The sequence below is a fragment of the Mus caroli genome, chromosome 11 (assembly GCF_900094665.2).
Source record: "Mus caroli chromosome 11, CAROLI_EIJ_v1.1, whole genome shotgun sequence".
Taxonomy (NCBI): domain Eukaryota; kingdom Metazoa; phylum Chordata; class Mammalia; order Rodentia; family Muridae; genus Mus; species Mus caroli.
Window position 1 is genome coordinate 67,496,761 of NC_034580.1, and position 22,363 is coordinate 67,519,123.

Consider the following 22,363-nt stretch of genomic DNA (forward strand, 5'->3'; position numbering starts at 1 on the left):
GTGTTTTTTGTTGTTGTTGTTTTGTTTTGTTTTTTTAAGAAGAATGAAAGAAAGAAACTGCTTCACAGACAGGCCCCAGGCCATGGGCTAATGTGATCTGGATAATTCCTGCTATTCTCTCCCCAGATGAGTCTAAGTTTGTGTCAAGATGACAGCTGAAATCATGACATTTAGTGACAAGGATGATGACAATGTTAGAAATGTGGTGCTTGTAAGGCTGAGGAGATGGCACAGTTGGTAAAGTGCTTGCCATATAAACATAAGGACCAATATAAACATAAGTACTAGAGTTTAGATCCCTGTAAAAAATCAGGGATGGGGACACACATCTGTATCAGAGCACTGGGGAGGATTGACAGAAGGAATCCTAGAGCTTGCTGGCCAGCTAGTCTCGGCAAATAAGTTATGGGTTCGGTGAGAAACCTTGTCTCACATAATGAGGTGGAGAGAAATACAGAAAGACATCTAACATCATATTCACACACACACACATGTATCATGTACACAAAAGAAAAAAAAAAGCAATGTGGGAGTTACAGTGCCTGCAGAGCTCACAGACATCTTTATTATCAAGCTTTTTGATTGGAGATACTACCTCAGAAGGAAGCCTGGGGCTGGGACCAGTGCAGCGAGTGAGGGCTTTATGAGGATCTTGCAGGACATCATGGTCAAAAAGTCAAGAGCAATGAAGATCAAGGGCCTAGGGATATAGCTCAGTTGGTAAAGTGCTTGCCTAGCATGTATGTGGCTCTGGTTCATTCAACCCCTCCTACTGAATAAACTGGGCATGGAGCACATGCCTACATACTGAGTTCAAGGCTGACCTGGAAACATGAGATCCTGCCTCATAAAGTCAAGTAATTTTTTTATAAAATAGCAGAGATCAAGATAGGTAAAATTAGTAGGACATAGTGGTGCATGTCTTTAATCCCAATACTCGGGAGGCAGAGGCAGGTGGATTTCTGTGAATTCCAGGTCAGCCCCATCTACCTGGTGACTTCCAGGATAGCTAGAGCTACATAATGAGACCCTGTCTGGAAAACGAAAACAAGAACCAGAAAGAGATGAGAAGAGCTGCGGCTGTGCAGCAGAGAAGGGAATTCTGCAGAGGGGTGAGAAACCTGCAGCAAAGCCTCTTACAGTGTGTGGCAGTCATAGAGGGACAACTTTTCACTAGCAATATGAGTAAAAAAAGCTGTTTGAAGCACACCAGGGCAGGGGGATTATGGTGTACTCCATCTGTACATTCTGGGTGTACTCCACCCAGAATCTGCTACTCTAGTTTATTCTCTCATCTCGCTGGACCATCCCAGTTCCCATGGAGTCAGTTTGCCTTGGAGTAGAGGTTTTAGAAATGTCACAAATGTCAGAAGTTAAGAGCTCAGTCAGTTACCCTGTGACTTAGAACGATTACCTTAATTTTACTAAGGTGCAAAATCTTGTTGGGAAATGTCTGATTTTTCCACTGAGAGCCACAGTTCTGTTTCGCTACTGCTCCAAGTACCAGCAGGACTGGCATGATGAGCAGAGTTCAAGCTCTGATTCAGGCAGCACCAAGTCTATGGGAAGTCCCTTCTGGAGCTCTCAGACTCCTTATCTGCGCAATTCTATGTTGATTTCACTGTGTTCATTAATGTCTTCAGGCTCTGAAGGAAGATGAGAGAGGACAGAGGTTCCAAACAGTGTCAGAACAAGCTGACCATACGAGGTAGGCTATCCGGCTCTTGTCTCAGCCAGTAGAATTGTGACCCACATTTGCAGAGTGTGGTTGGAGTCCTTGACACTCCTATTTCAGGCCAGGAGCCTTGCTAGGGCACAAGATCAAGGGCTTTCTGTAGATCTGGAAGGTTCTCCATGTGATAGCCACCACATACAGGACACCATCTTAGAGTGGGAAGGAACATGTGGTAGCCAGTGGTGGGCAGCCTGTGTATTCTTCCAAGTTGGGGTTGTCCAAGTCCCCATGATTTGAGTGTCTAGGGTTGTCTTGCTGGTCACTAGGAGGGCCAGTTGTTCTCACACACACACAATGAGGCTCCTTGGCCCCTGGCTTATACAACTTCCTGGGGACACCAATCCAGTCTCTGTGCACACCTCCACTAGGAAAAAAGGAAAGAGGATTTCTTAAAAGTATGAACTTAGAAGCCCTGGGAGCAGGGAGTTATAAAAGGAAAAGCCCTTTATTCCACTTCCTGTCTCAACCTGGGGCCTAGCTCCCCTACTTCCGGCTTTCCACACACAATGCTAACAATACCTTCCCTGGAAGGAAGCATAGTCCATGTCCCTTTCGCTGTGCCCTTGCCCCACCCCTGTTCTTTCTCATCTTAAGCAGCAGCAGCAGCAGCAGCACCAGCAGCAGCAGCACTTTTCCTGAGCTGCTGCTGGGACTGAGAGGTCTCTCCCAACTAGCCAATAAGCATCCCTGTTCTCTCTCCTTTACATCTATGCTGAGCAGCATCTTTATCTTAAGGCTTGGAGCATTTGATGGGGTAGGCCTTGGCATCTGTGTGGCAGCAACCTGTGCTAGCTCTGTGTGGATCCAACTCCTGCGATTGTCAGGCTTCAGGGAAAGAGGATTCCATGTTGGCCCAGCATACGCTGGCAACCTCCTATTAGGCAGAAGAACCTAACTCATTTCAGTACTGCATTTGATCCTTGGTAGACTCAGAGGTCCTGCAGAAGGAAGTGAAACTCATAAAACTGACCCTCATATATATAGGTTCCAGTGCTTGGACCAGATCACTGGCTGGGAGAGGAACTAGCCCTGTTAGAAACCATCTCACTTGTATCTTATCCATGAGCAGGGCTGCTCAGGCACCAAAATGCCTTCATCTTGGTCCAGCTGTCTATCCCACCAGTGAGCTTTACCCTACACCTGGTCCTGCACATGAGCTCCTTTCTCTCACGATGGCTGAGGCTCGGGAATAGTTTGTAAGGACTCTGTGGGAAGGCAGGACCTGAGCAACTCAGTCCCGAATACAAGGGATTTCATGAAACAGAAGAATCTTGGGGGAAATGCTCTCGAGGGGTCCAGGGACCATCTAATTGTACACCATAGGGTACGATTACATCTACGTCACACAGGGTACCTCCTACATCTCCAGTGCTCTTTGAGGACACCTGTATCCAGGGTTATGTCCTAAGAAAGGCCACCCAGGTCCCAGACTGTCCTCTGTTAAGTGGTACCACAAGAGCCATGTCTTTCAAAGTTTTGCTTCCTGAACCTTAACTTTAGTCCTCCAAATTAAAGCATAAGGAATGGGTAATAGGAACAGTGGCTACACCTACAGAAAGCTGGTGGCTCTCACTGTGTGCTCTGTCCACTCAGTGGTTGATAGATGCTTGGTGCAAGAAGGCAGCTCTACACACCCTTAGCACATAGGGATGGGGGTTCTCTCTCCACTCCTCAGTAAGAGCTTGACTGTTAATCTGAGAGCTTCATCCAGTTTCTTGTTTCCATGGTCCCCATAACCAGATCGTTAAGGAGATGTGAAAGAGCTGATCTTAAGTTTGAGTATGGCTGGCCTGATGTTTAAAGCAGAAGTCTCTATGGTACCATGCTTAGTAACCCTGCTCACTGTACTGTGTTTGCACAGGAAGAGACACCCATCCAGCCTGTACCTGCTGGAAATGATCAGCTTGCCAGGGCTTTTCTGATTGTTTTGTTGACTTTTGTTTTATTTTGATTTTTAAGGGTTTTATTTTATTTGCTTTGTTTTTGTTTATTTTGTTTTGCCTTGCTTTGCTTTTAATAGTGCTAAGGATTGAACCCAGGACCATATTCCAAACAAGCACTATATAATTAAGCTAAATTCCAGCTACCATAGTGCTTTAAAAATAATCTGGGGGTGGAGGTCAGTTGGTAGAGTGCTTGCCTAGCTTGCACAAAGCCCTGAGTTCAGACTCGAATGCTGTATAAATCAGGCATGATGCTGGTAGTTCCTGGTCTCAGTAGGTAGAGACAGAAGGATCAGAAGTCCAAGGTCATCCTTGAACAGAGAAATCAAGGCCAGTCCAGGATCTATGTATTCCACATGAGATTGGGTTGCAAAAAAAAAAAAAAAAAAAAAAAAACAGTACCTGAGGGCATCAAAGAAAGGGTCCACTTTCCACCCCACGCTCTTGCAGGCAGGAATAATTTGTGCTGACAAACAGGAAACTGAGGACCATCCTGGCTGAATATACAGAAGTCATCCAAGAAATAGTGCCTGACCTAGATGGAGAGAGCTCATATTGCTCTCCTAGAGGACTGAGTTTGGCTCCCCGCACCCATAGTGACAGCTCACAACATCCTGGAACTCCTTCCGGGGACACACCACCTCTGGCTTCTTCAGCACTTAGCACATACCCACACATAAACATGAGTTTTTTTGGTTTCTTTTTCTATGTATGAATCTCTCTCTCTCTCTCTCTCTCTCTCTGTGTGTGTGTGTGTGCACCACTCATGTTCCTGGTGCCTGCAGAAGTCAGAAGGCCTCAGATCCTCTGGAACTGAAGTTATGGATTGTTGTGAACCACCAAGTGGGTGCTGGGCCCTCTGCAAGATTAACAAGAACTCTTTACCATTAAGACATCTCTCTAACCCCTTATATACACAATTAAAATTAAGAATTAAAAAAGGAAAGAAAATCACAAAACTTTATGGGCTGGGAGATGGCTCAGCAGTTAAAAGCACTTACTACTTTTGCAGAGGACCTGCGTTAGTATCTCAGTGTCCACAGAGCCACTCACATCTGCCTGTGACTCTAGTTCCAGGGAATTTAGTGTCCTTTTCTGGTCTCCACAAACACCTCATACACCTGGTACACCTACAAACACAGATACTCACACATATACATAACATAAAATGAATTTTAAAAGAGAAAAGAAATAGTACCCAGGCCATCGACTTCCCAGACCAGGATTTCTCCTTTAGCAGGACCTCTGGGGGATTGAGAATTGAGGAAGAGGCCCAAGTCTCAAACATATGTCTCAACCCTAAGGTTTTCATTTGAATATTAAAGATCCCACTACTAGGACGTTTCTTTAATTCCCTATCTTATGATTTGAATATGACATGTCCCCAACAGGAATTCTTGAATATTTGGTCCTCAGCTGCTAGTGCAGTTTTAGGAGGTTGTAGCGCCTTGGGGACCTGAGTCTTAGCTAGGAGAAGTGACTCACTGGGGCAGGCCTTGAAGGTTATATCTGCTTCTGCTTCTGACTCAACCTCAGATTCTCTATACCGATGTGAGAACTGATACTCACACACCTGCACTGCCACAGACTAAGTGGCTCTACCATGTCTTCCTTGCCAGGGTGGACTGTACCCTCTATAACCATAAAACTGATTGAATCTTTCCTCCCATAAATTGCTTCTTTCAGGTATTTTGATCACAATGATAGGTATATGACTATAACTCAGAAGACCGTACATGCACAGCACACGTAAGCTTCCTAGGTTAGCAGTCAGTCGTGGATTCCCTCAATAATAAATAGATAATGAAAGTGTAGCTCAGAAAATGGATCCAGGAGGGGTAGAGGGGCAGAAGGGAAGGGAAGGCTGCTTACCTCTTTTGGGAGCACCAGAGCCTGCTGCCCTTAGCAGAGCTCCACTCGGAATTACATGGTGGGAACTTCTGCTTTTCTCTTTGTTCCTGTTCATTTGCCTCCATGCCTTTAGTCACCATGGCTTCTACCTGGGTTAGTTCTGAAGTGGGCAACCCATCCTTTCTGTAGAACCTTCCAACCAGTCTTCCTGGGATCATAGGGAGGAAGATCAGAGTAGCCATGAGAGGGTAAGCCAAGTTCCTTTTGGTCATGATTTTTCATCATAGCATAGAAACCCTAAGACCTATCGGTGCCAGGATAGTGGGGTATTGCTGTGATGGACCTGACTATGTTGTTTGGGGAGGACTGTAGAAGGGACTTTGGAACTTTGGGCTAGAAAAGCCACTGAGTGTTCAAAGCTTGATGAGCTGTTCTGTGGGAGCTTGGAAGATAAGAGTGTTGAGAGACATGCAGATGATGGAGGCCTGGCCTGTGACGTTCCAGCGAGAAGTTTGAATCACTTAAAGACTCTATCAGGGCTATTTTGAGATTAGAATCTGTGGATCTGTTTACCTGGGACTAAAAAGTAATTTAGGTGCAGTCTGCTAGGATGGAAATGATCAAATCTTTATCACCTTCAGACATCAGTTCCCTGAAAACAGACTCAGGTATGACAGACAGTTTTTATCAATGCTCTGTACAGCTTGAGGGAACACTTAAGTATTCAGTAAATGGTGGGTGAATATATAGCTTAGCCCACATTTCTGTGTCCATGTCAAAGTTCTTTGACTTCTAGAACCATTTAGTCAGAGCAGCTCAGAGCCTGTGCTTTGGCCTCCACCACTTTTTTTCTGACTTAGTGGACATAAGAGAGTGGACATTGGCCGAGTGGTGGTGGCGCACGCCTTTAATCCCAGCACTTGGGAGGCAGAGGCAGGCGGATTTCTGAGTTCGAGGCCAGCCTGGTCTACAAAGTGAGTTCCAGGACAGCCAAGGATATACAGAGAAACCCTGTCTCGAAAGAGAGAGAGAGAGAGATAGAGAGAGAGAGAGAGAACGAACATTAATTTTTGTTTAAAAATGGCTTTCAAGGGCTGAAGAAAAGGCTCAGAGGTTAAGAGCACAGACTGCTCTTCCAGAGGTCCTGAGTTTAAACTGAGATCAGAAATGGGAATTGGATCACTAGAACCACAGTTACAGCTGATTGTAAGCTACGATGTGGTGCTTACAATCTCAAACCTGGTTTCTAGGTGTTCAATGGCCTGAGCCTATGGGAGACATTTCTCATTTAAAACCACTACAGGGAAGTTGGTAAGGGACTGGAACTTGAAAGCATGAATGATGTCCTGGGCTTCCCACTGGAAACTGAATCTGGTCTCTGAAAAGAGTAGTCAGTGCTTCTAACCTCAAAGACATCTCTCTTTCTAGCCCCTTGAGTACTCTTTCTGAACATGAATCATGCCAGGGGGTTGGGTTCATGGTGAACACCTTTAATCCCAGCACTCTGCAGGCAAAGGCAGGGGGATTTCTATGAGTTTGAGGCCAGCCTGGTCTACAGATCAAGTTCTGTATAGTCAGGCTACATGCAGTGAAATCCTGTCCTTTTTTTTTTTTTAGATTTATTTATTTTTTTATTTATATGAGTACACTGCAGCTGAAGAGGGCATCAGATCCCATTACAGATGGCTGTGAGCCACCACGTGGTGGCTGAGAATTGAACTCAGAACCTCTGGCAGAGCAGTTGGTGCTCTTAACCACTGAGCCATCTCTCCAGCCGAAAATCCTGTCTTAAAACAAAGAAAAACAAACAAACAGACAACCTAACAACCCATAAATCCTACATGTCACTTCTAGCCTGACTAAAACCCTCTAATGACTACTCAAAGCACAAAATAAAATACATACCTCTTATCAGGGCCTCCAGGCTCCTCCAGCCATTCGGCTTCTGCCTGTCTACTCTGCCTCTTCTCAAGTCACTTGCTCCTTTGTTCCTGTGGGCTCCGGCACACAGGTTTCTCTGTTATCTGACCAGACCCTGCTAATTGCTACCTCAGGCACCACTTACACTGCTCCACTCTCCCCAAATCTCAGCTTGGATTCCCTTTCTTCTACAAAGCCCATTTTGTTGTCAAGTCCTCCAAGAAGTGTCCCTTGGCTGCCAGCTCCAAAGGTGCCCAAGCCCCCCAGCATGCAAGCCATGATTTTATTTAAAGCCCTGGATAGAGATGGGTCTGCTTAGTTAGAAAGTGTCCTGCAAAGCCCAGCACTTAAAACAGCTTTATACAGACCATTTGCTTTAAATGTTTGCTACATGAGTAAATGAAGGGACAGGGCTTTAGTGCCAGATGAGAAGTCCTTTAGGGTTGGCTTAACACCAAACTTGTGTATTGCATGGAATGAACCTATCTTGTTGAGTTTTAGACATGATGTCTAAAAGAGAGGATAGCAGGAGCACAGTTTTACCTGCTGTGTTATGAAAACAGCTTTACTGGCTGGGTCTCTCAATGCATATCCAGAGTACAGCAAAACTGCCTCATTTTCCCTTGAGGTCCAGCCGGGCAACTACAGTAATAGATTTTTAACTGCGTTCAAGTTAATATGCACCGTAGAAATTTGCCTTCATCCTCTGATATCCCTGAAGATCTTAGAAGGCTCCTATGCCAAACCTTGGCAGGAACTGCAGCATACTCTGACTAACCAGAGATCTCCCACAGCCTTTCTAACCCTGTGCCCCACCACATCCCACATCGTTTCCGTGGTTGGCTCATTCCCAAGCACATCACAGTACTTCTAGTTTGCTTCTCCAAAATCGGTTCATGGTATTTGGTATGGCATCCTTTGTTCACTCATAGGATTCCATTCTTATTTTTCTGCACTGCTTTCTTTCCTATTTTTGAATAGAAATAAACATTTTATTTTGGAAAAAATAATCTTGAAAACAGAAATGTCCTATAATAAAATTGATACTAAACATCCAAAGTAAAAACAAAAATAAAAATAATACCACAGGCATGGTGGCTTTCGATTTTAATCTCAGCACTCAGGAAGCAGAAGTGCAGATCTCTCTGTGAGTCCAAGGCTACTTGGGCTACATATCTCAAGTACAAAGCAAAACAAACAAACAAAACCAACTAAACAAACAAAGAAACAAGCTGGACATAGCGCGCACACCCATGGAGTCCCAACACTTGGAGCACTGAAACAAGGATCAGGACTTCAGTGACAGGATCAACGATGCCACAAGTTTGAGACCAGCCTGGGCTATGAGACTTTGTCTCAAAATACCAAGAAAAACAAACAAACAAAAACATAAACCAAAACCTCTCCATAAAACACCAGCTAGCTCTCAAGAATGACTATGACCCATTTGAACATAAGTGGAGCTGACTATGATAATTGTTAATAAAGGCTGAAGGTAGAAACAAAGCCTAAACCCAGCCACCCACGAGCAGCCAACTGGCGTAGGACCCAGGGACATTCTAACCAGCTGACAGAATTTTAAAAAGCTAGGGATAGAGATGAAGATTGCCTAGCATGCAGGACTTCATTCATTAGGTCAGCAACATTTCAACTGTCACTTAACACCTCATGGTGAACAGGAAGAAACAAGTGCACTGAGCACAGAACACAGACATGTGGGATGAGGAGCACCGAGGGGCGGGCAGGAAAGGCACTCACTTCAGCTCTTAGGAAATCACTGCTTTAACAACTGGACATGCAGTAGAAGAGTTAGGAAACATGCCAGGGTTCTCAGAATTAGAAGGGCAAACAGTAATGAAAGCAAGCACTCAGAGGCATTAGGGGCAGAAAATGCTAATCTAGACTTATTCCAACCGCAAAAGGACATTGGTATCTGAAAGAACTCAGACATGCCCATGTGGGGCTTCATTGTGGGGCTGCACAGATGAAAGGACTGGCCTCAGCCATCCTAATTAGCAGTCAGAGCTTAGGAAAGACTATAGTGACCAGCCGGGCAATGGTGGCACAAGCCTTTAATCCCAGCACTCGGGAGGCAGAGGCAGGCGGATTTCTGAGTTTGAGGCCAGCCTGGTCTACAGAGTGAGTTCCAGGACAGCCAGGGCTACACAGAGAAACCCTGTCTTGACAAACAGACAGACTGCAGTGATCAGTGTCTGTAGGCTGTCTCCCCATTTAAGAGTTGCTTCCTCTTTTATCACAGTAAGTAGTGGGTGCAGGACCCCACAGATTTACACACATTAACACAGCTGGCATCAATATATGTTTGATCACTTAGGAGATGGAGGCAGGAGGATCAGGAATTCAAGGCTAGCCTGATCTACATAGTGAGTTTGAGGCCGCTCTGGGCTACATGAATTCCTGGATGGATGGATGGATGAATGAATGAATATGTGATTAAGATAAGTTCCATTTGAGAAACAGTTCACTCAGGATGTCAGTTTCATCAGAGAGCAATCAAATGGAACTGTTAGAACTGCACACACATGGTGTGAATCCATCCTGAGTGTGCTGGAGCCATAGGGAGGATGCCTCTTGAAGCTGGCTGTTAATGTCCAACACAAATAATACTGACTGGGCCCACTGACACCAAAGAGCAAGGCCTGGCAATCCTCCCCCAAGATCACCCACAACTTCCATGTTCTTCTGGGGTCACTCCTGCACAAAAGCAAGAAGCTAACATGAGAAACTAAGGGCTGGTTTCAAATTTTTATCTTGAGCCTAATTCCTACAGAATCCAGACACACGGATTAACACAATAAGTCCAGCAACTGAAATCCATGGCAATGGGTGAGGACTACATACCGACAAATACATAATTTTTCTCGTAGAATGAAAGCCAGTTGTGCAGTGTCAGTATCTCAGAGGAGGACAAGCCATTTATATCATCCACAAGGCCAGCTTCAGAATAGTCTCCTGTCACAAATGCTCTGGATGCATCCCGGCCTTCAGGAAAGAAATTGCCAAAGATCCAGTTATTAATCACAATACTGTATCAAGTATTGCTTTCTGAAAAAAACACATGCCCTAATAACTCCTACTCCTTTCAGGGACCTCCTGGACTGGGGACATGAATTTTTCTCAATGATCATGTACTTGCATTTACTTTTTTGTTTTCTTGTTTTTTTCCAACATAGCATTTTTATTGATTATTTGGAAATTTCACATCATGCACCCTGCTCATATCCCATGCATCACACTCACTTCCCAGTCCTTCCATGTGACCTCCCTGCCTCCCCAGTCCCCAAATAAAAAGAAGGGAAAAGACAGGTGTACTTTATGTTGTTCAAATACTCACTGGAGCATGGTTAAACCCCAGTGGCCAGCACCCTAAAGAAAGCTGAGTCCTTCTCCACCTGCATCCCTGCCAGAAGCCATCAATTGTGGAGAGCTACACTTGAGCATTCCTATCACGATTTTTAAGAGTTCTCTTTAATGGCTTCCTTTTTAGTCTGTTACTTTTAGTGGGGAGAGGAGAGAGTATGATGGAGGTAGGGGTTGTCACAGAAGCCTTCTACATTTCTCTCTTTCAACTGTGTGTCTGCAGTCATCGATAGCACTGTAAGACTAACTTCCTTGCCCTTTATAGTCAGCGGAACACAGATCCTGGGCTTCTACATGGCTTCTGGCAATAGCATAGACCTCGAGCATCATATGGTCTCCAGCATCAGCATGTGCCAAGGACCTCTGCTTGGTCTCCAGTGGCAGTATGACCCTCGGACATCAATATGGTCCTCTGCCAAAGCACAAGCCATGGGCCAGCATGGCCTCTGGGAGAAGTATGGACCATGGAGGTCTTTTGAGGAAGTCAAATCCAATAAATGGGCCATTCTTCATTTTGAACATCCTGTCACTGTTCAGAGTCAGGATGATTGTGTGCCTGGAAGGCTTGTTAGGGGCTGAGTCCATGCAAGCTCTGGACTCCTGCACTCCATCCTGCTGACCCTACTGGGTAATGACCTATCTCTACATCAGCTGCATCCTTGTCTCACACCCACCACAGCTGTTGAGGCTCCAGATCCACCAAGCACACATGGCTCTACTCTTCCATCACATATGCATTCATGCTGGGCGTGGTGGCGCACGCCTTTAATCCCAGCACTCGGGAGGCAGAGGCAGGTGGATTTCTGAGTTCGAGGCCAGCCTGGTCAACAAAGTGAGTTCCAGGACAGCCAGGGCTATACAGAGAAACCCTGTCTCGAAAAACAAAAAAACAAACAAACAAAAACATATGCATTCATCATAGTGTCACTGGAAGCTACAGTGTGTCACACAGAGATCTGCCTGCCTCCCAAGTTCTGGGAATAAAGGTGTACACCATCACACCTGGCCCATCAGTTTTTATTTAATTTCAACAATATTCAATTGATAAGATTCCCAATGATCACTTCTGGCTTCTGTGATGCTTACCTCACTCCTGGTTCTCCCAGCACCTTACTGTCTTCTTAGTTCTAGGAATCAGTTATTATCCACATCTTGACCATCTTATCTGCCCCTGTGGTTTCAGATCCTATATCTAGGTTATGCTTAAGCCTAGACACTCCCTGAGCACTGGACTTGTATATCCACCTTCTACTCAGTGTCACTTACTTGTCTCACAACCACCACAAATTCAAAAGGTGAGCTACTGGTCACCAGCCCTAAGAAACAGGCATCTCTTCTCATCTAGTGTTCCAATCAACCAGCTGCCCAATCTATACATGCAGGCTCCTATCTAATTAGTGCAGAGTCTTAATTTTCTTCATAAATAGTTTCCATCTTCATCCACTGTCTCTACCTTCTATCAAACAACCCCAATCTGCCCTCATCTCTCACGTAAACTATCACAGAGGACCCCTAGTAGGACCATATTTCATCCTATCAAACTATTCTCCAGGTAGCACTCAGATTAGTATTTTATTATTATAAATTTTATTTATATGTATCTCTGTGTATATGCCAGATATGTATGCATGTTTGTGTATATATGAGTACATGCATGAGGGGGCCAGAAGAGGGCATTGACTCCCCCAAAGTTGAAGGTGCAGGCAGTTGTGAGCCATCTAACATTGGTGCTAAGATCTGAATTCGGGTGCTCCATGAGAACGGAAGCACTCCCAACTGGCAAATCAGTCTACAGCACTAGACTTTTTGTTTGTTTGTTTGTTTTTTGAGATAGGGTCTTACTATATAACTCTGGCTGGCCTGTAACTTGCTACATAGACCAGGCTGGCCTAGATCTCAGACACTGGTCTACCTGTCTCCAAGTAAGAGGATTAAAACTAATTTTGCCATCACTTTTAATCCCAGATTGATCCAAACTCCCTAGATTGATATTTTATTGTTTTTCAATGCAGGCTATCTCTGTATAGTCATGGCTGTCCTGGAACTTGCTCTGTAGACTAGGGTGGCATCTAACTCAGAGGCCTGCCTGTCTCTGCCTCCTGAATGCTGGGATTGAAGGTGCGTGTCACCCTGCATGACTCCACACTGACATTTTAAATGAAAAAAAAAAAAAAAAAACAAAAAAAAACCCAAAAAAAACTCATGTCACTTCCTGCCGAAGCCCTCAGTGCTTCCGTTTGCCTTGTGAGAATAGCCATAGTCCTTAATTCAGTAGTATCTGCCACCAACCTTGACACATAACTCATTGGGCTGTCTTCCTCTCTTCCCTCCTCCATGACTAGATTAGAGGCTCTGGTAAAACTTACTTTTTCCTTTTAAAACATCATAAAACATCATTAAATATGAGATGGCTCAGTCAATTAAGTATTTGACTAACAAATTTGAGGACCTGAGTTTGCATTTCTAGCACCCACACAGAAATCTAGACATAGCAATGTAATTTTATAATCTAAATATTGGAGATGCAGAGAGAAGAGACTGTACTTTAAACCTACTAGGATGACCACAATAAAAAAAAAGTTAAGATCCAGGAGTACTGGTTCACTACTCTAATTATAGCACCTGGGAGGTTGAGGTTGGATTGCTGTGTGTTCAAGGGCAGTTTGAGCTACATAATGAGACTTCATCTAAAAAATGGAAGTAGGGGAAGAAACTGGGGGATGTATTTTAGCAATAAAATTCTTGCCTAGCATGCATGACACATTGCAATGAATCCTCAGGATTATAAAACAAAACAAAACTTGTAACAAGTTTTGGCAAGGATATGAGGAGAAACTGAAACTCAAGTGCATTCCTGTGGGAATATACAACAGTACAGAGACATTAAAGGCAACTTGGCAATTTCCCAAAGGATCCAGAACCTAAGGGGACATATATTCACACAGAAAGATACTCACCAATGCTAATGCCAGAATTAGCTACAAGGAGTGAAAATAGGGCTAGCATGATGACTAAGTGGACACAAATGCTAGCTGAACAAACCTGACAACTGGAGTCCAACCAGCAAAACAGAAGCATAAAAGTCAAATGCAGTGATGTGCATCTGTAATCCCTACAGTTCTCCAGCTAGGGCAGGGGCAGGGGCAGGGGCAGGGGCAGGGGCAGGGGCAGAGGGGCAGGGGCAGAGGGGCAGAGGAGGCAGAGAGGCACAGGCAGAGAGGCAGAGAGGCAGAGAGAGAGGGAGAGAGAGAGGCAGAGAGAGAGGCAGAGAGAGAGGCAGAGAGGCAGAGGCAGAAAAATCACCTTAGAAGCATGCAGATCAGCCAGCCCTAAATAGATGAGATTAGAAGAAGTAAGAACAAGAGGAGGGAACTAACTCCCAAATTTTTTTCTGATCTCTATATGCCATACTGTGGCACACACACCTACACACACACACACACACACACAATGTAAGCATATACACTTACCAAATAAAAATTTTAAAGTGGAACTAACCCAAAAGCCCATTAAATGTAATATTTACACATGCAGTACAGTATTACTTGGTCATAAAAAAGAATGAGTGCTGGGTGTGGTACAAAAGGAGGTAGAGGCGGGTAGCGCTCTGTGAGTTCCAGGATGTCAGGACAGCATGATCTCCATAATGAGCCCCAGGCCAACCAGGGCAATATAGTAAGACCTGTCTTTTTTTTTTTTTTTTTTTTTAATGGCTGCATGTTGATAACACTATGGATGAACTTCAAAATCTCTAAACTGAGTAAAAGTCACGTAGAGGAATTTTAGTCCAGCAACGTGGCTGCTCACCCTTAGTACACAACTTTATTCCTAATGAAGGTAAAGTTAGTTTGTAGTGACTTCTAATTGACAAAGTGACAAATCAGGGAATTTTCTGACAGAATGAGTCAGAGACAGGATCTGCCCAACTCTCACGATGAGAAAGAGGAAAAAGAGGCAACCTAAGAAGGAGCAGCCCCGCAGCAGAGGGGAAGGTGGCAGTTTACAGAGACAAGTGAAAGATGGAACAGACTAGATACAGGTAAAGGCGGAATGAGCCAGAGGATGAGAAGGAGCCAGATTAGAAAAGAATGCCAGAGTTAGTTTAAGGCCAAGCTGAGCAATAAGAGTCAGAGGTCGAGAGAGAAGCCAGATTGAATCAGTCAGTTTAGAAAGGAGCTGGAGCTGTAACAGTTGAGTTGAGCCAGCCAGCCAGAGCTCACGCTGAACTAGAAAGGGTGAGCTTATATAGGAGTAAGTCTTGGAGGCTGAAAACATTCTAGGCCCGGATTAGATTGTCTGGGAGCTAGAGGCTTTCAGGACTAGGCCTAGGTTAGCAGGAGACAGTAAGCCTTCCAGGTGACAATTACATCAGGTGAATAAAAGTTACTTTTACAAAGCTAGACTAGAAAAGGACATGTGTGAGGTATGTGATTCTATTCATAGAAGGGGCAAATCCATAGGAAGAGAAAATACACAGGAATTCCCAAGGGTTGTGGGGAGGTAGAGGATGGAGAGGAGTGGATGATGGGCAGTTTCCCTTGGGGATGAGCAAAATGTTCTGAAATTAGGTGATGATGTTTGTTTGTCTGTGTGCCTTTAAAATAAAGAAGTTTTCTGTGACTTGTGCCTTAATAAAAATAAGTACTGACTATATCAATGAGTACACTTGCTTCCCTAATAGACGGTGTGGGCAGTCAGACACATCTTGGATTCCTCAGCACCTGGCCAAGGGAGGACCCATGGTAGTAGTCAATAAATGGAGCTCAAAAATTATATGCACAGAACTCAACAGCTACTAGAGCATACTAGCCCAGAAATGGAAGCATGTATGTCCACACTTGTGCATGCATCCATGACAGCAATATCAGATGTTAATAGTGTCCTAAAGTACACTCAACTGGCAAGAAAAAACTCTTGATTCCAGTCTAGCATTGCTTCTAACTCTCCATGTCCTGGGTAGGTCCCATCTCAGGTTAGACTGTTTGAAATGTCTGGAGAGAAGGAAGTGAGTGATCTGTATTTAAAGGTAGCTTCCTAATTCTCCTATAATGACTTGTGGACCGCTTGAAATTTTTGTCAGTCTAGTTACCAGTCTTGCCCTGCAATCTTCCTCCCCAAATAAACAAAGAGAGAGGTATTCTCCTTGGCTAGAAAAACAACACCTTTAAAATTGGTAGCTGGAAAGCTGGCTTACTGGTTAAGAGCAGTGGGTTCTCCTCCAGACAAGCAAAGTTCCCAGCACCCAATCACAACCATGTATACTAGTTACAGGGATTTGAAAACCTCCTCTGGCCTCGATGGGCACCAAGTACACAGGTGGTTCAGAGCTGTACAAGGAGGTAAAACACTCATACACATAAAATAAAAATTAAAGCTATTAGGCTGGTAGTTCTCATATCTTGTAAGGATTTTAGTCAAATTACATTTTCCAATCCCCTCCGTTGTTAAGGGGCAACACAGCAGAATAGAGTTAATTTGATAAATGTTCTTAGGAAGGCTAATATACCAAATTTTGTTATAAGTTTTGTCTCGTCTTGTTTTAGAGCCAGCCTGGCCACAAATTCCTGGCTCAATGGATCTTTCTAGCTCAAGAGATCCTTCTGTCTCAGCCACTCCAGTTGCTGGGATCCCAAAACACCACTTCTGGTTTATTGTAGGTATTTTAAGACTACAAAAGAAACTTGCTTTCCTGTGCTCTAACTTCATTCCCTGTTTGATTTTCATTTTTTTTTTTTTAAAGAAAAGCAGACAAGTGCATCTACTAGAACTAAAAAAGACTCAAATATCATATTAGGAGAGATGGAGGCGGGCGGAGTAAAGGGTATTTCGGGTCAGTCTAAAGAGCCTGAAAGCACGGTAGCTCTAGAGACCAGGTAGACTTCTGAGTGTAACCACTAACTAACGAGACACATCTTTCTCGGAATCAGTCACACAGTGCAGCAGAGAGCCGGCGGGTACGTAACTAGCACAGTTGCGTCCAAGCTGCAAACCAGGACCGTGTCCTTCCCACCGCAGCAGTCTGAGGAATGTGGGATGACGAAGCGCGGAGGAATAAACTACTGGACGAACGCAAGCGGTGGCTAAGAGCCCACGCAGGAGGAAAAGGTGTGAGAGCCTCGCCGATACCTGCGAAGCCGCTATAGTGCGCCCCAGGCTCGTAGTGCCTCCTGCCAGAGGACACGTCGTAGACGCGGCCGAGCAGTGCCAAGTACAGGCCCGGGTCCCCTGGGCCACCGCGATAGCGGGCTAGCTCCTCCGGTACGAAGAGGCGAATACCAGGGCGGGGACCCCACCAGTCCATCAACCACACGGCCATGACAGCCACCGCCGCCACGGCCAGGCTCAGCACCACACCAAGCCCGCATATCCTCAGCATCTATAAAGGAACACACCAGACACGCTTCGGAGGTAGCCACCTCTCAAGCCACCACTAAGACAGCGGAGACGCCGGCCGTGACGTCGGCAGCGCGACACTGACAGACTTCACAGCAAAGTTGACTCTTTTGCCCCCGACTCTTTCTTTTTTCTTGTCCAGCCTAGATTCTGAACGTGAAGCGTGGAGGAGAAAAGGGGAACAGTACGGAGAAAAAAAAAAAAAAAAAAAGTCCTGGCTTACAGTTTATCTGCCCTCAACAAAGATGGCGGCAGAGGCGGCTAGACGTGGACTTACACGTTAACGGGTGGTTTCCCGGGCCTCATTGAGCTGTCGTGAGCAAATGGAATCCGCTTGACGGCTCCGTTGCGACATCAGGCCTCGCTCGACAGCCAGGAAGCCGGAAGTCGCTGCCGCCGCTGTGGTCTCCACCCCGTCCCCGCCCGCCGGGAGCTGTCGGAGGTTGACAGGTCGTAGCTGGGAGGCGGCGGCGGCAGAGGCGACACCTCCGAGCACCCAAGACGGAGACCCCATGGGGAACGCTCCGAGTAACAGCAGCGAAGACGAAGCGGCGGCCGCTGGGGGTGAGGGCTGGAGCCCACATCAAGATTGGGCTGCCGACTCTGGCACGACCCACCGCCCCGGCCCTGCGGCCGCGGTGCTGCCTTCCGCCGCTGCACTGCTGGAACCCGCTCGGCTGCGAGAGGCAGCGGCTGCGTTGCGGCCCGCACCTCCCTGCGAATCCCTGGTGTCGAGGCACCACGGCGCGCTCTTGCGCTGGCTGGAAGAGCGGCTGGGCCGCGGTGAAGAGTCCGTCACCCTGGAGCAGTTCCGGGAGTTACTGGAGGCTCGCGGCGCTGGATGTTCGGGCGAGCAGTTCGAGGAGGTCAGGCCTGGCTTGCTGGCTGGCTGGCGACTGCGGGGCGGGAGCAGGGTGGTCGCGGATAAGGTCCTGAAGAGGTGGGCGGTTGCTTTGCGGAGGCCAGCCAGGAAGCCATAGGGTCCTCGGGTTCTTAGAATGGAAGTATGGGGTTGTCCGAACTCATTCGGAGTGCATCACTCCGGAATTTTGCTACGTCTCTCGCCTTTACTAGAGGTGTGGAAAGTCCAGGCTACGTTAGCTTTGTTCCGAAGAGTGGAGCAAGCCAAAAAAGTCTCTGCATGTGGTAGGCAGACATTTGTGCAGTTGACAGGCTTAGTTGCTTGCTGGACCTTATCAGAGTAAGACAATTACGAGAAAGGATGTGCAAAGATCAAGGGAGTGGCCATTAAAACCATTCAGTTTTACTGGCCTGTGCAGGAATCTTGTAGAGAACCCTCTGAGTCTAATGTGGAAGGAGGGTAACATTACACTGAAAAGACTCATTCTGCAAGCCGTTCTTGACTATAAAATACTAGGTTTTGTTTGTTTGTTTGTTTTACAAGTACACACTGGATTTTAGATCATTGAAGAACATGTTCCAGGCTCGTTTAAAACCTTATCAAACCTAAAGTTGATAGGGAAGCGTTAGATTTCTTGTACTTATGAAATTTCTCCTCATATCTGTACTGAACATTTTGGTTTATGGTTTGGAAAAAACTGACCCAGAGTTAGCCTATAAATCATTTCACTGGCAAAATTGAGAGTATCTCACAAACCTCTTGATTCCCACCCCATTCCCTTAGGTCCCTATTATCCTGCTCCCTGAAGTCTTATTAATTCCACAATGTTAGGACAAAAGGCTTTTAATGAGTAAGCCATGTAAAATTGTCAGTCATTGATTGGTTAGTGTGTAAAGCAAGAAACGCACAGTCACTTGTAACATCATTTAAAAGTTCTGTTTCCTCTAAATCAGAGGCTCTTGAAATATTTCGAGAATGTCGCATGCAAGTGATAAAAATGCCTACATAATATATTTTGTAAGTTTCCCTTTAAAAACTGCTTTAGTGCATTCTAACTCTCAAAAATACGGTGATACAAGACTGTAATACCAGACTTTGAAAGGCAATAAATAGCAGGAGGACCAATTCAAGGCCATCATAAGCTACATAGTTTGAGTATAGCCTAGGCTAGACTCACTTTGAGAAGGACTGTCTCAAAGGTGTAAAACATATATGCATTCACATTATAACCACACACAGTAAAAGGTCTTTATTAAAATAAAATTTCCAGGATATTCATGGGAAGCACACATACATGATTCTCAAACTTAAGAGACTGAGGCAGGCAAGTCTCTGACTCAAAAAAACCTAGGATACTCATAATATGTGCATTATAGTACCCACATCTTTTATGAGAATATGAAACCTTGGTAAAAAGAACTGTGCAGACTTGATGAAGAAGGTGACACTTCTCAGATTTGTTTAGAGGCAAATGAAGACAAACAGCTTTTACACAGTGAGAGTGTCTTGACAGGAACAGAATTATCTCTGGGGTTTATAGAGGTCATGTGATATAAGGCCAAGAAATCCAGTGAGCCACCTGAGAAAAACCCCTCAAGGGTTGTGGCATTATTCACTAATTGAACACCAGCCCTCCAGATGACAGTTCAACAAGCAGATAGGAGCTTCTATAGTGTAAGTAATATAGAACAGTTAGATACTAATTTAACAGTGACTGTGAGCCAAGAGAAAGCATAAAGAATATAGGGAGTTATTAAACCTCTTCTAAGGTCTCAAGTAAGTGGTTTCCAACAGTATTTCAGTGGAGATTTGAAAGTGCAAGAAGACACCATGTAGGAGGAGGGAGCAGTGCTTTCAGGAGGAGAGGAATTACATCTTCAGATGTCTACTAGATGGAGAATCTAGTAATGCTGTGTGGTCTGTTGGGTTAGAAAAAAAACCCTGCTACTCTTTCAGAGGACTGACTTTAGTTTCTAACACTCGCTGCTTTTAACTTCAGCTCCAGAGGATCGAACTGCATCTCCACACAACTATACACACACACACACATAAATAAATAACAATTCTTGTTTTTTTTTAAATACAAAGGGACAAAACCTAATATACCAGTTGTTTAAATGATTATTTTTATTTTATTTTATTTTATGTGTATGGGTGTGCACCAGTGCATGCCTAGTGCCCGTGAAGCCAGAAGGCTGTGTTAGATCCCCTGGAAGTAGAGCTATGGAGGGCTATGAGCTGCCTTGTGGATGTCAGGAATTGAACCTAGTTCCTCTGGAAGAGCAGTGCTCTTCACTGCTGAGCCATCCCTCCAGCTCTCTATATTGGTAGATTAAGCAAAAATGGGTTGTTTCGCTTTGGTTTTGAGTCAAGGTTTCATTATAGCCACCCCTGGTCTAGAACCCACTATGTAAGCCAAGGTGGCTTTGAACTCATTGTGATGCTCCTGCTTCAATTTCTTGAATGCTGAGACTGTGGTGTGCACCACTACATCCAGCTAGGAAACTGCTTTCTTATATAAAGATCCAGGTGGGCAGTCAAGGCTGGTGTGGTATTTCAAAATTACACAGCAGCCTGGCTGTATCCATGTTGTGTTGTTCACCTCATAGGTACTTTTCATGTAGTGACCCAGTTTGTTCCTTCCATCACTTTCCTCTTTCCAACAAGTAGAAAAGAGGAAAGGAAGGACATGACCTTGCCATTCTCCTCAGTAGCACTTACCTCCCACAGACTCAGACTTAGTCAGTCCAGTGGCTGCATTAGCCGTAAGAAAATCTGGGAGAGCGCTTCATTCCATGGCCTTATATTTAGCTAAATTTGAGATTTAATTACTGAGGAAGAGAGTAAATGAGTCTAGTTGGCTAGGTCATAAATTCGGGAGAATAGATGAGGCCGAAGGAGAGGGGCCAAGAATTTGAGCCCAGTAGCCTAGCAAGGAGTTTGGAAATTGGAGTTTTGCTATTATTTTTGTTTTTGTTTTTTTTGAGAAAGGGTCTCTCTGTAGTACTGGCTGTCCTGGAACTTGATATGTAGACCTGGCTGACCTTTAACTCACAAAGATCTGACTACCTCTGCCTCCCAAGTGTTGGGATCAAAGGTGTGTCCTACCACATGGGGCTGGTTATATCCTCTTAAGAAAGTTATAATCATATCACATATATGACAGAAATTAACATTATGGAATTCTCAGCCCAATACCAAGAACTGATAGTTTATAAGATAATTGGATATTACTATTTTGTTTGTTTAAAAATCCCTGTAAGAATCTAGAGCTGTGTCACAGGCTGTGTATGTGTGCTCTGAGCTCCCAAAGGGTATGCTTAAAAGTCAGTTTTATAATCCTACCATTATCTTATCTCACTCTTTATAACATTTTCAAATATGTGGCATCTGATGACTGACCAGTCAACTCTGTGAGGCTGTGAGGCAAATGGATGACAACAGCCACCAAACTGAGTCAGAAAGTAAGGACCAAACTAAGAATTCAGTATGGCTCAGTGACTCACACAAGATAAACTCATTTTGGAGCTGGCCATGGTGGTAGTTCATACCTGCAATACCTGCACTTGGGGAACTGAAACAGGTAGTTTACTGCGATTTTGATGCCAGCCTGGGTTAGAGTGAAATCCCACCTTGAAAGCTTGTTTAGAGATTCGTGCATGAGTTTTCAGTCACTCCTATACTCTTACCTGAAGAACAGTCCTTCTCTATTGGAGAAAATGTTACTATTGACCAGTGCACAGCTTCAAGAGGGACACACATAAGGCCAGCCAGTTCAGCTGAGTCAACCCTAGTCATCAGTAGGGTAACAGATGTCATAGCCAAGTCATCCTCCAATCCAAACCCCCCTGTCTCAAAAGGGGGGGGGTATTAAAATGAGTTTCAGCACTAACTCTCAAGTGTGGGTCTTCTCACTCAGAGTCATTCATTTCCCTTTCCCCAAAAGGATCTGGTTCTTTGATTTTTCAGTCTCAAGGATAAGGAATAAGGTCCTTAAGTGTCCTATCAGTCTATAGTAGGACAGGCTGTTGTAATTCCAGGAGGATTTAAAAAAGCACGAAGCCTTTTTCTTGAAGTCTATAAACCATTTTCAGATTTGAGAGGGAGTGGTTGTGATTGGGGTTGATTGTTGCGGCCCGCCCGCAGTCCACAACACGAACGGTTCGCTGAGAAAGGCAGTTCAGGCTGAAAAGAGAGGAAACTAGACGGGGCGGAAGAAAAGAATGGAGCCAGGACAACAAGTTCTGATCTAGGCTCAATTTTACTAATTCCAGACTC

At 44.9% G+C, this 22,363-nt stretch overlaps 2 protein-coding genes across 5 annotated transcripts in view; one reads left to right on the plus strand and one right to left on the minus strand.

The window, feature by feature from the left end:
* Nucleotides 1–527: 527 nt before the first annotated feature.
* On the minus strand, nt 528–17,467 carry LOC110304926 (neuferricin). Of its 2 annotated transcripts, XM_029484136.1 has the most exons (5): nt 16,957–17,467; nt 10,312–10,452; nt 5,551–5,737; nt 4,680–4,808; nt 2,021–2,099 (listed from the first exon to the last, which is right to left on the minus strand). In XM_029484136.1, the coding sequence occupies exons 1-4, from the start codon at nt 17,204–17,206 to the stop codon at nt 4,709–4,711; spliced, it is 678 nt and encodes a 225-aa protein (XP_029339996.1). In that variant the 5' UTR covers nt 17,207–17,467; the 3' UTR covers nt 2,021–2,099; nt 4,680–4,708. The 2 variants fall into 2 exon arrangements, with proteins under 2 accessions (XP_021032281.1, XP_029339996.1); XM_021176622.1 differs by lacking the exon at nt 4,680–4,808 and having other exon boundaries at nt 528–2,099.
* Nucleotides 17,405–22,363, plus strand: part of Zzef1 (zinc finger ZZ-type and EF-hand domain containing 1) — a 126,047-nt gene continuing 121,088 nt past the window's right edge. For all 3 annotated transcript variants that reach the window (XM_021176147.2, XM_029484135.1, XM_029484134.1), the window contains exon 1: nt 17,405–18,089. In XM_021176147.2, coding sequence (XP_021031806.1) covers nt 17,736–18,089 — 354 coding nt within the window. In that variant the 5' untranslated portion in view covers nt 17,405–17,735. The remainder of the gene's footprint in view (nt 18,090–22,363) is intronic.